This window comes from Rhinopithecus roxellana, chromosome 19 (genome assembly GCF_007565055.1).
Source record: "Rhinopithecus roxellana isolate Shanxi Qingling chromosome 19, ASM756505v1, whole genome shotgun sequence".
NCBI lineage: Eukaryota > Metazoa > Chordata > Mammalia > Primates > Cercopithecidae > Rhinopithecus > Rhinopithecus roxellana.
In genome coordinates, this window is record NC_044567.1 from 35,257,945 (window position 1) to 35,272,377 (window position 14,433).

General features: G+C 42.2%; 1 protein-coding gene across 4 annotated transcripts in view; it reads left to right on the top strand.

Moving 5' to 3' along the window:
* The window catches only part of ARHGAP44 (Rho GTPase activating protein 44), a 206,734-nt gene that overhangs the window by 120,399 nt on the left and 71,902 nt on the right, over positions 1-14,433 (top strand). For 3 of the 4 annotated variants that reach the window (XM_030922911.1, XM_030922910.1, XM_030922913.1), the window contains exons 4-6: positions 1,289-1,365; positions 8,543-8,654; positions 12,376-12,452. In XM_030922911.1, the coding sequence (XP_030778771.1) occupies positions 1,289-1,365; positions 8,543-8,654; positions 12,376-12,452 (266 nt within the window). Of the gene's footprint in view, positions 1-1,288; positions 1,366-8,542; positions 8,655-12,375; positions 12,453-14,433 lie in introns of those variants that run through there. The other variant, XM_030922912.1, reaches the window with a different exon arrangement.

Genomic DNA, 14,433 nt, shown 5'->3' on the forward strand with positions numbered 1-14,433 from the left:
TTATTTCATTTAGCATGATGTCTTCAGGATTCATCCATGTTATAGCATGCAGCATTCCCTTTTTCATGGCTGCATAATGTTCCATTGTATGGATATACCACATTTTGTTTATCCATTTATTCATTGGTGGACATTTGAGTTGTTCCCCCCTTTTGGCCGTTGTGAATAGTGTTGCTCTTCACATTTGTGTACCTCTTTTTTGAACATCTGTTTTCAGTTACTTTGGATATATACCCAGGAGTGGAATTGCTGTGCCATGTGATAATTCTGCTTAACTTATTGAGATACTAAGTACACTTTCACAGTGCTGCACCAGTTTAAACTTCCACTAGTAATGCATGAAGGTTTATGCTCACCAATCGTTATTTTTTTTTTGTTTTGTTAAGTATTAATATTATTATAGCCATTTTAGTGAGTATAAAGTGAGACCTTGATTGGGGTTTCCCTAATGACTAATGAGGTTAATTATCTTTTCATATGCTCTTCGGCCATCCATCTTTTTTGGAGTGTGTCTTTATTTTGGCGCTTACTCTTTCTGGGTTGTAATTGCATGTGAACACTTTTCTGTCTCTTTTTTGACCATAGCTGCCTCATTTAGTTACTTATTTATTTTGGAGACAGAGTTTCACTCTTGTTGCCCAGGCTGGAGTGCCATGGCACAATCTTGGCTCACTGCAACCTCTGCCTCCCCGGGTTTAAGCCATTCTGCTGCCTCAGCCTCCCGAGTAGCTGGAATTACAGGCATGCGCCACCACACCCAGTTAATTTTTATATTATTAGTAGAGACAGGGTTTCACCATGTTGGCCAGGCTGGTCTCGAACTCCTGACCTCAGGTGATCCCCCCACCTCAGCCTCCCAAAGTGTTGGGATTACAGGCGTGAGCCACCATGCCCAGCCACTGCCTCATTTTTAAAATAAGGCAAAGACACTCTTTAAGAGACATATTATTTTTGGAAATTAAGGCATTGCTCAAATCTTTGTTAACATCATTTTAAATTTTTCTCATTTTTCCTTCTTGCCGTCCTACCTCATTTTAAAATGCAGCATGTTAGCCTTAGGCTTATTTCCCAAAGTGGCAAATATAATTCAGTTCTCGTTTTCTGAATTTTGACATCTCTAAGTCTAACCCATCATGGTACACTATGAATTTCTAGGTTTAAACCTATTTTAAAGTCAGCTTGTTATAGCTGATAAAATACCTCGGCAAGTATTTGACTTTTTGCTATTTTAGATGCAACAGATGAATATGGAAAGTAGCTTTCATTACACCATTTGCTTTCTTTTCAGAAAAAGTTGCCTTTGACAACACTGGCTCAGTGTCTGATGGAGGGATCAGCCATCCTGGGAGATGACACACTTCTTGGGTAAGGTGACACCTTGCGTGGGTTGGTGCCAAATCTAGGTAAGTCCCCATCTGTGCAAAGGGGACTAGACCCTCTCAGGGAAGCACCTGAATTCTCACTGGGGACTTTGGTGGAAAAAAGGAAAATGTTACCAGTGGGAAATCAGAACTCTTGGCTCTGAAGTCATATTGTCTGTGCAGTGAGGCAAGGCCCAAGTAGAGAGATTAACATGAAACTGATGAAGGACAATTGAAATCCCTAGGGCCCTAGCAGAAGCCAATATGAAACCTCTCAATTCAAATGTCAGAACTTACAAGATTCTCAGAAAAGCAGCCTTTGCTCATGCTGAGCTTACAACAAAACACACTGAAAATAGAATCGTCATGAGAGAGCATCGGCAGACACAATCAGTAGGAGAGTCAGTACCCTGAGAACTAAAAATAATAGAACTGTATGGAAGAAAATATGAAATAATTGTTTAAATGGAAATTTTAAAATTAAAAAACAGAATCCTTGACAAGAGAATCAAACAATATTAAAAAAGAATAGGCAGGATGGAAGGCAAACCAAAGAGAACTTTCCAAAATTATGCTGAAAATGTTAAATGATCTTTAGTCGACAGAAACTGAAGATTATACACAAATAAAGAATTGCTGAACTTGAAAACAGATGTAGAGCCACCACCCAGAATGAAGAGAATGAAGTGGAGAGATAAGGATGTAGGCATTCTTAAACTGAGAAACATGGGTGATAGAATGAATGCGAAAGCTTAACATTCCATCTAGTGGGAATTCCTGAGGAAGAAAATAGGGAGAAGGGGAAGTGTGTGGTTGAATTTTTCTTTTCCAGATTTAAAGAAAAACATGTCTTTAGATTTAAGGAGCACAAAATGATTTGATGGAGATCAACAAGAAAAAAAATTCATCCCTGGACATATTATAGTAAGACCACAGATTATCAACAAAAAATAGAAAAATGTAAAATTGACCAGAGGGAAAAAAAGATCATTACTATAAAATAGCAATTAAACTGATAACAAACTATGTATTCATCAGCCACAGTGAATGCCAGGAGATAATGGAGTAATGTCTTCAAGTATTGAGCGAAAATTGAAGAAACCTAGTATTCTATGATAAAATAGGAAAGAGTAAGGATATTTTCAGGCAAAGATTTGAAGAAGATACTACCTGCATATTCTCACTGAAAGGGATAGTTAAGGCTATATGAAATAGATTACATCTCTTTCACAGAAATAGAAGAAAGATGAGAAGTACAAGTACCAAGGTAGGAAAAAAATTGTGTTGTAGGAGAGGAAACTTTTTTTTTTTTCCTCTCAAACCATCTTAGGTTCTTTGGTTGGGCCCTGAAAATTAGATTGACAAAAGGTAGATTAACAAGAGAAAAGCAAATAGATTTTATTAAAATGTGTAGCACATACACATGGAAGAACTTAGGAATGAGTAGATCAGAGGATAGTTAGAACATGGGCTTACGTAGACATTTCTTTTATTTTTTTTTTGGAGATAGATTCTTGCTCTGTCACCCAGGCTGGAGTTCAATGGCACAATCTCGGCTCACTGCAACCTCTGCCTCCCGGGTGCAAGTGATTCTCCTGCCTCCACCACACAAATAGCTGGGATTATAGGCGGGTGCCACCACGCCCAGCTAATTTTTGTATTTTTAGTAGAGATGGGGTTTCACCATGCTGGCCAGGCTGGTCATGAACTCCTGACCTCAAGTGATCCACCCGCCTTGGCCTCCCAAAGTACTGGGATTACAGGCGTGCTTATATAGCATTTTAACAAAGAACAATATTTTTTAGAGACGTGACAAGGCAAAAGAGAAGGACTTTAAGTTTCTGTGGTGGCAGAATCAGTATTTCAAGCTCCTGTATTGTTTGAAAGGAGGATAAAGGTATTACACTTAAATTTAATGTCCAAATAGTAAGAAAATAAAATAAATTTAGTGTCAAATATGCATGTTAGAAAAGTAAGACTAACCACAAAAAGAATAGAAATAAGATATATAACTTTCAAACTAACAAAGGATGAAAAGGAAAAATAAAAAAAAAATACATAGAAGGCACTATAAGAGGAAAAAAAAAAAAAAACAAAAAAAAACCCCACACATAATAATTGGAAAACAGAAAATGAGGGTGGTAGCAATCATTGCATTTATCTCTGCAATCGTAAGAGATATAAATGGAAAAAACTCAACTGTTCAAAGAAAATTTCAGGTGGACAGACATGAAATCCTGTTGTATGGTATTTCCAAGAGTCCTGCCTGTAATATCATGACACAACAAGGCTGGAAGTAAAGATGACAGATTGAACATGCATCTGATTTTCTCTCCTTCCAAAATCCACTAAAACTACAATATGGAGATTTTTTTTTTTTTTTTTCTTAAAAGACATAAACCCACAATGGCAGGAAAAAGCAGAAAGACAACAACAACACAGTTTTGTGAGCTGTAAAGCATATGAATGACTGGGAACTAACCTGTCAGGTCCCCAAAAGCTGACTCCCAAGCCAGAAGTAGATATGCAGAGATCCCATGTAAATTACATCAGGTAATGCTTACAGTCCTCAGGAACCAGCCCCAGGGATCTCTGGAATAGTGGGTCTTTGGGGGGTGGAGTGGGTGATGAAACCCATGAATGTGGTTGAAAGCTTTTCACTTACCACTTGGATCACTAAACCCTGCCCCATCCACGCGTCTAGGTGGCTGTCATCCCCCCTCTCCCACCTGAGCAGAATTCTCTAGAGGGGATAAGAGAGCATCTCTAGAATGGGGGACTCTCGGTGCAGTGGAGTGTACGGGTACCATTCAGTAAAGAAGAGGCTTGAGTGATCTAATGTGTACTGGATGTGGATGCTGGTACTCCTCAGCCCTCTTCTCCCAGTCATGCAGCCCCCAGGCCTTTATCCTCTAAGCAGGAAATTAGAAGAGACTTCTCTGGGGAATCAGATTAGTCCAAAAGGAAGGACCTAAAGATCTGAGGACGTTGGAGGGGGTCAGTGCCTCAATAAGTGACCCAACCAGATCTTTTTACAGATGAATTCACATACTCTGAGCTTTTTAGTCTCCACTCTTAAATATAGAGAGGCACCAAAAATCATCAGACATCTGAGGAAATTCTCTAACCTGAAACATGGAGACCAAAACAATGGGGTGGATAAAATGCAGCTTGGAAGAAACAGAGATTGTGGAGGGGAGGAAAAAATGTTAGGAGAACAATCACTTATGTTTTCAAGTGGTAAGGGAAGATAATATGTCCACGAAATGAAAAACAGAATGTTAATATAAAATGTTTATGGGCAAGAAATACCCTGAGACCAAAAGCAAGCTTGTAGAAATGAAAAAGTATGATGGAAGATATGAAATTCTCAGTAGGAGGTTTGGAAGATAAATATGAAGAAATCATCCAGATAAGCACGAAGACAAAGACACAGACAATAGAAAAAAAATTAGAAAATTCGGCCGGGCGCGGTGGCTCAAGCCTGTAATCCCAGCACTTTGGGAGGCCGAGACGGGCGGATCACGAGGTCAGGAGATCGAGACCATCCTGGCTAACACGGTGAAACCCCGTCTCTACTAAAAAATACAAAAAAACTAGCCGGGCGAGGTGGCGGGCGCCTGTAGTCCCAGCTACTCGGGAGGCTGAGGCAGGAGAATGGCGTAAACCCGGGAGGCGGAGCTTGCAGTGAGCTGAGATCCGGCCACTGCACTCCAGCCTGGACGACAGAGCCAGACTCCGTCTCAAAAAAAAAAAAAAAAAAAAAAAAAAAAAAAATTTAGAAAATTCGAGGACCAATCTAGGAAGTCTTATGCCCAAATAACAGGAGTTCTTAGAAAAGGAGAGGAAGAAATAATAATAAATAATCCAACAGCATTTTCCAGACCTTGAGGACATGAGTTTCTATACTGAAAAGGCCCATTGAGCTCCCAATACAATGGGAAGAATTAAGTTTATGCCACAGAGCTCACCATCATGTATACTGGTGACAAAAGATTCTATAACCTTCTAGAGAGAAAACATGTCGCATACAAAGGATCAGAAATGTGAATGCTTCCAGACTGAGCAAAAGCAGCAATGGCAGATAGAAGATTCTTAAGCAGTGCCTTCAGAATTCTGCTTCTGAAGGAAGCATGCTCAGCCTAGGAGTTCAATATTCTGCCCAAGTTTCAATCAATGAGAGGTTAGAGGAGAATGCCGTGACATATGTGGCAAAAGCATTGACTTCCCACCTATTCTTTCTTAGCAAGCTAAAGCAAGACAGCAAGATGTGTCCTTGGTGAGGGAGTGACCAAAAGAGAGGTAGACCCAAGATAACAGAATGTCCAGCACAAGGCAGAGGAAGAGAATCCCAGGGAATGGTGAAGGAAGATGCCAGGAAGACAGATGTGCCTTAGGGATAGAGGAAAACTCAGTTCCAGTTCGCATTGAGACAGGTCCAGGAGGGATTAATTCAAGAAGATGAAATTCATTTACATGATGTATGGTTCAATATTTTTTTGGTAATATTTTTAATATATAACAGAAGAAATAAAATTAGCACACAAAACTCATAAATTTGGTGTTTATCACTGCTTAGGATGAGGTTTAATTTTTTTTTAAGTAAGTTAAGCAAATTTTGGTTCAATATCTTAACAGACAAATTAGGAAAGTGGCAAAGTATTTTGAATTCAATTGGGTGCATAGAAAACAAGCAAGCCAAACAAGGCAATTATTAATTCCAGGGAGAACAAGTAAGAGTGCAGGGAAAACCAGTAATTATAGTATACTACCCAGATTAACTCCAAATAATATGGAGTCAAAGTGTAGTATAAATAATAAGCATCTATTAATATAAATAAAGGGAAGGAGGGGAAATGGAAACATAGGTAAATTCTCATTTTCTGTAATGTCAATAGCTAATATTTAAATTTTTTAATTAAGTAGTATTAGAAATATGGAATAAATACCAGAAAATCAGATATAAGACACCATTAAGCTGGGCATAGTGGCTCACGCCTGTAATCCTAACACTTTGGGAGGCCAAAGTGGGTGGATTACCTGAGGTCAGGAGTTCAAGAGCAGCCTGGCCAACATGGTGAAACCTCATCTCTACTGAAAATACAAAAAGTTAGCCAGGTGGAGTGGCACGCACCTGTAATCCCAGCTACTCGGGAGGCTGAGGCACAAGAGTCGCTTGAACCCGGGAGGCGGAGGTTGCGGTGAGCCAAGATCGCGTCACTGCACTCCAGCCTGGGTGATAGAGCAAGATTTCGTCTCCGAAAAAAGACACCATTAAAAAGATGCAAAGATAAAAAGTACACCTGGGTGCTGACGTTTGCGGCAGATAGGAAAAAGAGTGAAAATCTTCATTCACACACCTATGTATATGAAGGTCCTACAAATAAATAGATCCTAAAACAAAAATAGCCAAGGAATATGAACAGGCACTTCATGGGAGAGGGATATTCAGTCTTACTAGCAGTCAAGGAATGTAAATTAAAATCAGAAGGAGATAATAATTTGTATCCACCAGTTTGGCCGAAATTAAGACACCTAACAAGACCAAGAGTTGGCAAGGGTATAGAGCAATGGGAACTCCCATTTGTGCTAGTGAAATTTTCACACATGCAAAAAGAGACAGCACAAACATATTAACTGAAGCGCTGTATGTAATAGCGAAAAACTTGTTTGTGGGACAGCTTAACATAATGGTGGTATATTCATAGAACAGAATTCTCCATTGCAAAATGATCTAATTCTGCATGTACCAACATGGGTAAGCTCCAAACATAATGATAAAATAAAAACACAAGGCTGCCTGTAGTCCCAGTACTTTGGGAGGCCGATGTGGGTGGATCACTTGAGGTCAGGAGTTCGAGACCAGCCTGGCCAACATGGTGACACTCTATCTCTACTAAAAATACAAAAAATTAGCCGGGCGTGGTGGCAGCCTCCTGTAATCCCAGCTACTCGGGAGGCTGAGGCAGGAGAATGGCTTGCACCTGGGAGACGGAGGTTGCAGTGAGCTGAGATCGTGCCACTGCACTCCAGCCTGGGCGACAAGAGTGAAACTTCCATCTCAAAAACACAACAACAACAAAAAAAAAAAAAAAAAAAAAAAAAGAAAAAGCAAGTAGCATCAGGATATGTTCAGTGTAAAACCATGCATGTAGACTGAACTAAGCGAAGCAGCAGTATTAATATTGTATGGGGACACATACATGTAGAGTAAAAATGGGAAAATATCAACAGGAAAGGAGTATCCTCACTTTAAAAAAGCAGTTACCTCTGCTCATACTTTGTTGAATTGTAAAAGCTGATTTTTGTTTGTTTGTTTGTTTGAGGCAGGGTCTCTCTCTGTCACCCAGGCTAGAGTGCAGTGGCGCTATCTCGGCTCACTGCAGCCTCTGCCTCCCAGGTACAAGCAATTCTCATGCCTCAGCCTCCCAAGAAGCTGGGACTACAGGCATGCACCATCACACCTGGCTCAGTTTGGTATTTTCAGTAGAGACGGGGTTTCACCATATTGCCCAGGATGGTTTGTAAAATCTTTTTACTTGAGTTTCAGTTAACATGGGTACCAGACAATGAGAGAAGGGTCTGTATACAATTTCAGTAGAAATAGCATATTGTGTCATCTGGGAAGATGGCATTCAGGTCTTTCTGTCATTTGCTCATTATTAATCCACTTTTGGAATTTTTTTTTCATTGGATAATTGTCTATATATCCCTGTACTAATTACATTTTCATGGCTTAGGAGTCAGGATTTTCTTTCTATCAGGACCTATTGAAATTGAGTTTTTGCTGTGTATTTGAAGGTGATGATTTGTTACCAGGCAGATTTTAGCTATCCAGTGCTCTTCTCAGAGATAGAAGCATCTGACTGTTTCTAGGCATGACTATTTTTAGGCATGTGAATTCGACATATGTGCCTGTTTTCTCCATGTCTCTCTCTTGTTTCCCCACATGTCCCCTTGTGCCCCAGGCACACAGTGAGTGACACCTTTTGGAAGCATTGACTATTTCAGAAATGCAGAGAGCTGGAGCAGGTTGGCCCAGGGGGAGCCATGGAGATCAACCAGCTTATTAACACTGACTTGCAAAAGTTCACAAGTGAGCCAGGAAGTGAGGAGAGGGTAACGCCAGTGAAATGTTGTCTTCAAGAGTATTCACTATTTGTTTCCCCTTTGGATTACAGGAAGATGCTGAAACTCTGTGGAGAGACGGAGGACAAGCTGGCCCAGGAGCTGATACATTTTGAATTGCAAGTAGAGAGAGACGTGATTGAGCCCCTGTTTTTGCTGGCCGAGGTAAGCAGCAGGAGTGAGGCCAGGCCTGAGTGAGCAAGGAGGTACCGAACAGGAGCCCCTCAGTCATTCTGTTTCCAGCTTTCTACTTCTGTCCCTTAACCTTCTCCCCGATGTCGTTTTTCATCAGGGATTCTTAACCAACCACACGGTCAAGATTCCCTAATATGTCGTTTTAGCATTTGCTACCCCTTCTCCCACCCATCCTCTTCCCTGCAGGCATTCCTAGAAGTAAGGTGGAAAGCTGGCAGCTTCCCCGCTTCCCCACCCACAGCCTCAACTGTCTTCACCCCCACCCTCCACCCATCTCAAGTCTTCAGTGATGTGAACAGCACCTACTCCTTACTAGGATTCTGGGGGACCAGGCATAAGAGACTCTCTGAGGCCTCTTGCAGTTTATATTTATATATATATATATATATATATTTTTTTTTTTTTTTTTTTTTTTTTGAGATGGAGTCTCACTCTGTCACCCAGGCTGGAGTGCAGTGGCATGATCATGGTTCACTGCAGCATCTGCCTCCTGGGTTCAAGTGATTTTCCTGCCTCAAGCCTCCAGAGTAGCTGGGATTACAGGCACCCGCCACCACGCCCGGCTAATTATTGTATTTTTAGTAGAGATGGGATTTCACCATGTTGGCCAGGCTGGTCTGGAACTCCTGACCTCAGGTGATCTACCTGCCTTGGCCTCCTCCCAAAGTGCTGGGATCATAGACGTGAGCCATCGCACCCAGCCGCAGTTTATGTTTGTACAGGTTCCTTCTCTTTGTACTTTAAAAGATACTCAATTAAACTGTTAATTATTATTAATAATCAATGATTAATTAATTAGTAATTATTAGTAACAATTTAAAAATTATTTTTAATTGGTCATCTGTTAATAGATTGAGCATCTCAAACCTGAAACACTCCAAAAATCTGAAATGTTTTGAGCACCAACATGATTCTCAAAGGAAATGCTCATTAGAGCATTTTGGATTTCACATATTCGGATTTGCGATGCGCAACCAGTAAATATAATGCAAATATTCCAAAATCCAGAAAACTCCCAATCCCAAACATTTCTGGTCCCAAGCATTTCAGATAAGAGACACTCCACCTGTATAAAATCTAACCAGCGCTATCCCCTAGAACCCCGTATGAGTCAGGGTTCTCCAGAGAGACAGAACCAATAGGATATATTAAAGGGGGTTCTCCCCTATTAGGGGGAGTTGGCTCACATCATCACAGAGGGGGAGAGGTCCCATGATAGACCATCTGTAGGCCGGAGAACTAGAGAAGCCAGTAGCATGGCTCAGTCCAGAAACCTCAGAACCCAAAACTCAGTCCAGGACCTCAGAAGCTGATGGTGCAACCCTGAATATGAGGTGGAAAGCCAGAGAGACCCCCATTAAATGCCAGAGAACCTGGAGTCCAATGAGGGGAAAAGGTATCTCACTACGGGAGAGAGGGAGGGAGAGAGAGAGCAGAGAGAGAGTCCTCCTTCCTCCTGTGTGTTTCAGCTAATTGGATGGCGCCACCCCATTGCGGGTGGGTCTTCCTCCCAGCCTGCTGATTCGCACATTGTTCTCTTTTGGAAACACTGTCTCAGCCACACCCAGAAACAATGCTTCACCAGCCTTTGAGGCATCCATCAGTCCAGCCAAGTTGACACCTAAAATTAACCCTCGCGGACTCCCTACAATGATGGAAATATTCTCAATCTGTACCGTTTGATAGTCACTGCCCTTAAGTGGTTTTTGAGCACCAGTGCGATTCAGGAACTCAATTGTTTAGTTTCTTTAATTTTCGTTAATTTAAATTTAGAATTTCATAGCCACATGTGGCTAGAGGCTACTGTATTGAACTGCATTGCCCTAGACCCTGTCTGGCTTCCTCTCTGAACCACATCCAGCACCTCCACATCCCCTAACATTCTTTCTGGGACAGAGGTATGGGCCAGTAATTACTTATGGACATAAAAGTATTCAAGGAGAAAATCTTGGATGAGGTGCCTTGGGATTGACCAGCTCTTGGCTTCTCAGGTCATCTCCTCGCCTGGAGCATTCATGAGATCCCCTCTGTGCCTCAGAAGGAGGGTCGTGGCTCTGGCCAAAGCCTGAAGCAAACCAAGGAGCAAGTCCAGTGTGGGTGCTGACAGTCACTTGGCTCATTCAAGATACCCAGTGGCCCTCCAGCTTAGCTTCGGGGCTGGGTGGTGACTCAGGTTGTCCAGGGACTGCTGCTTCCTATTGGAAGTTGGTACACGCGGAACATTACTCATCCTTGCTCGGGAGACTGAATAGAAAGCACTTCAGAGAACTCTGGATTCTCCTCGAATTTTTTCCTTATATAAAAACCGCAGCCTGAGATGATTTCAGTTCAATTTTCGGCCAATTTTCGTTTTGCATTCTCACATCCTGCCCTACTTTTGCTGGGCCTGGAACCAAAATCCTGCACTGGGATGTTCAGTGAAGCCATTTTTAGAATGAAAAATATAAAAAGAGCATCTACATAAAACCAAAATGGAAGAACTCGTAGCCGAGAAAAGCCATGATGGCAATGTTTATTCATTATTGACTGGAAAAGTCTTACTTTATTTCTATAAATATAAACATTTGCTTCCTTTCTTTTTATAAATATAGAATCTGTATCCTAGATGCAGCCATAGCCTCTCCACGCTCTTCCTCCTTCAGCTGTCCGTTTTGCCTCAGGTCTGTGTGTCAGACATGACTGCGTGGCTCCCTGCATTTTTTCCCACTTTTGGCCTTTCTGGAAGTAAAGAGGGATGTGGTTGAGCCCTGTTTTTTTTTTTTGGTGGAGGGGATTGGGTGCCAAGGTGAGGGCAGGAAAGTGGCCAGGCCTGCATGAGCAGAGAAGCACAGGACCTGTGAGGGGGTCTGGGTTGATGGAGAGCCTGACTGGTGTCCAGCAGAGATGGAGCAGAGTTTAGCTCAGGAGAGGGCATCAATAATTTCATCTGATGTTGGTCAAAGGGTACTAAGTTGCCTTTAATACAGGATGAGTAAATTCTGGAGACCTGATGTGTAGCACTGTGTGGTGATAGTTAATGATACTGTATTATAGACTTGAAATTTGCTAAGAGGATAGATCTTAAATGTACTTACCATCAAAAAAAGAAAATAGAAACTATGGGATGTGATGGATATGTTAATTAGCCTGAGTGTAGTAATCATTTAACAATGTGTGCATATGAAAACATTAAACCGTACACCTAAAATATATACAATTCCTGTTACTTAGACCTCAGTAACACAAAAGGGAAAAAAGGATTTCATCTGAAAATAAGGATTGGGAGACCGCTAGTAAACTTGTTAGGTGACTGCCAATAGTTCTTTAAGAATTGTTCTAAGGAATAGTTCTTTTTTTTTTTTGAGACGGAGTCTTGTTCTGTCACCCAGGCTGGAGTGCAGTGGCGTGATCTCGGCGCACTGCAACCTCTGCCTCCCGGGTTCAAGCGATTCTCCTGCCTCAGCTCCCAGGTAACTGGGATTACAGGTGCCTGCCACCAAGCCCAGTTAATTTTTGTGTTTTTAGTAGAGATGGGGTTTTGCCATGTTGGCCAGGCTGGTCTCAAACTCCTGACCTCAGGTGGTCCACCTGCCTTGGCCTCCCAAAGTGCTGGGATTACAGGTGTGAGCCACCGTGACTGGCCAGGAATGGTTCTTAAATAATTTATCTTGAGCTTCAGTTTGATTGTATCTTTTATGTCCTGTAACCACAGGTGGAAATCCCAAATATTCAAAAGCAGAGGAAACACTTAGCCAAGTTGGTGCTGGACATGGATTCCTCACGAACCAGGTAGAATCTCTTTACTTTCTTTTTTACTTCTTTGAAGGGACAGTGGTCATATGTTGGGAGGGTGGGTTTTAAGTAGGCGAGTGTGTTTTCATTCACCAAGTTTTTCTTGACACCTAATGTGTGTCAGGCCCTGGAGGTAATCATAGTGAACTCGAGACACTGGGTCCCTGTTCTCATGAAGGCTGCAGTGGAGTTTTGGAGGTAGACACCAGGCAAGTGAAGAAACAAGACAGTTCTAGAAAGCTACAAGTCATTTAAAAAATGTGACACAGGGAGGCCGGGTGCGGTGGCTCATGCCTGTAATCCCAGCACTTTGGGAGGCCAAGGCAGGAGGTCAGGAGATCAAGACCATCCTGGGTAACACAGTGAAACCCCGTCTCTATTAAAAAACAAAAAAATTAGCCGGGCTTGATGGCGGTCGCCTTTAGTCCCCACTACTTGGGAGGCTGAGGCAAGAGAATGGCGGGAACCCGGGAGGCAGAGCTTGCATTGAGCCGAGATCACGCCACTGCACTCCAGCCCAGGCAACAGAGCAAGACTTCGTCTCAAAAACGAAACAAAACAAAAAATGTAACACAGGGTAGTTTTGGAAGGAGATGATGGTGAAAGGGAGCAACAGCATTAAGGGTAAAAGAGAAAAAGCTTTTTTGAGGTCGGTCACTTTGGTCGTACACTTAGATGATGAAAACTTGGCAGCTGTACAGAGATCTGGTGCAAACCATCTATGGCAGAGGGCACAGCAAATGCAAAAGCCTGTACAAGGCACAGAAGGAAGGTCGGTGTGGCTGGGGTGGAAGGAGCAAAGGGGAGAGAGGTAGGAGATGAGAGCCAGGAGGTAGGATGAATGCTATGTCCTGTCCATAACAGGCAATTTCGCATTCTGGGGATTCACCTTTTCCTGAAGCTGATGGTGTGGGTATCTCCTTTCTGTGGCCTTTCTCTTAACTTGAGTCCTTTCAGAGAGCAGTCAAGTACCTATAGTGCTGTTCTTCCACACCCATCTTCCACAGTCCACCAGAAAATTCCTGTAGTAGCAGGCGGGTGCCAAAGGCCCTGAGACGGCATTGCCTGTGGCTGTCAGAGCAGGAATTGTGCACATATGTCCTTTTATTTTATACAGTGGGATATGTGTATATAAGTTGAGAAAGGCAGGTGCATGAGTATTAATATGGAAAGAACTATTTGGTTCTACCTTAGGTTTTTCGTAGGCCAACTTTATTTTTTAATTTGTTGTTTATTTATTTACTTAGTTATTTTTGAGACAAAGATTTGCTCTCGTCACCCAGGCTGGAGTGCAATGGCATGATCTCCGCTCTCTGCAACCTCTGCCTCCCGGGTTCAAGTGATTCTCCTGCCTCAGCCTCCCAAGTAGCTGGGATCACAGGCACCTACCACCACGCTCAGCTAATTTTTGTATTTTTAGTATAGATAGGATTTCGCCATGTTGGCCAGGCTGGTCACGAACTCCTGACCTCAAGTGATCTGCCCACCTCAGCCTCCCAAAGTGCTGGGGATTTTTTATTATTTTTAAAAATTTTCAGACAGGGTCTCACTCTGTGGCTCAGGCTGTAGCTCACTGCAGTCTTGAACTCATGGGCTCAAGCACTCCTTCTGCTTCAGGTCTCCCAAGTAGCTGGGACTACAGGCATATGCCACTACACCTTGCTAATTTTTTTATTTTTTGTAGAGACAGGGTCTCACTGTGTTACCCAGGCTAGTTTCAGACCCCAGTGTAGGCCAATTTTAATCATCTTCACATCTTGTTTTCATTTTCTTGAAATAAAGAAACAGAATATATTTGGGCAGACCAACGTAGCATACAGAGTTCAGAAAGTCAGATTTCAAGGTTTAGATCAACTATTTTCTAGATATGTGACCTTGGTCAAGTCATTTAATCTCCCAGAATGTCAGTTTCTTCACCTGGACACAAGGAGTAACATTCGTGGGTGGCTGTTTTGTGTATTACTATCACTTCCTAAGT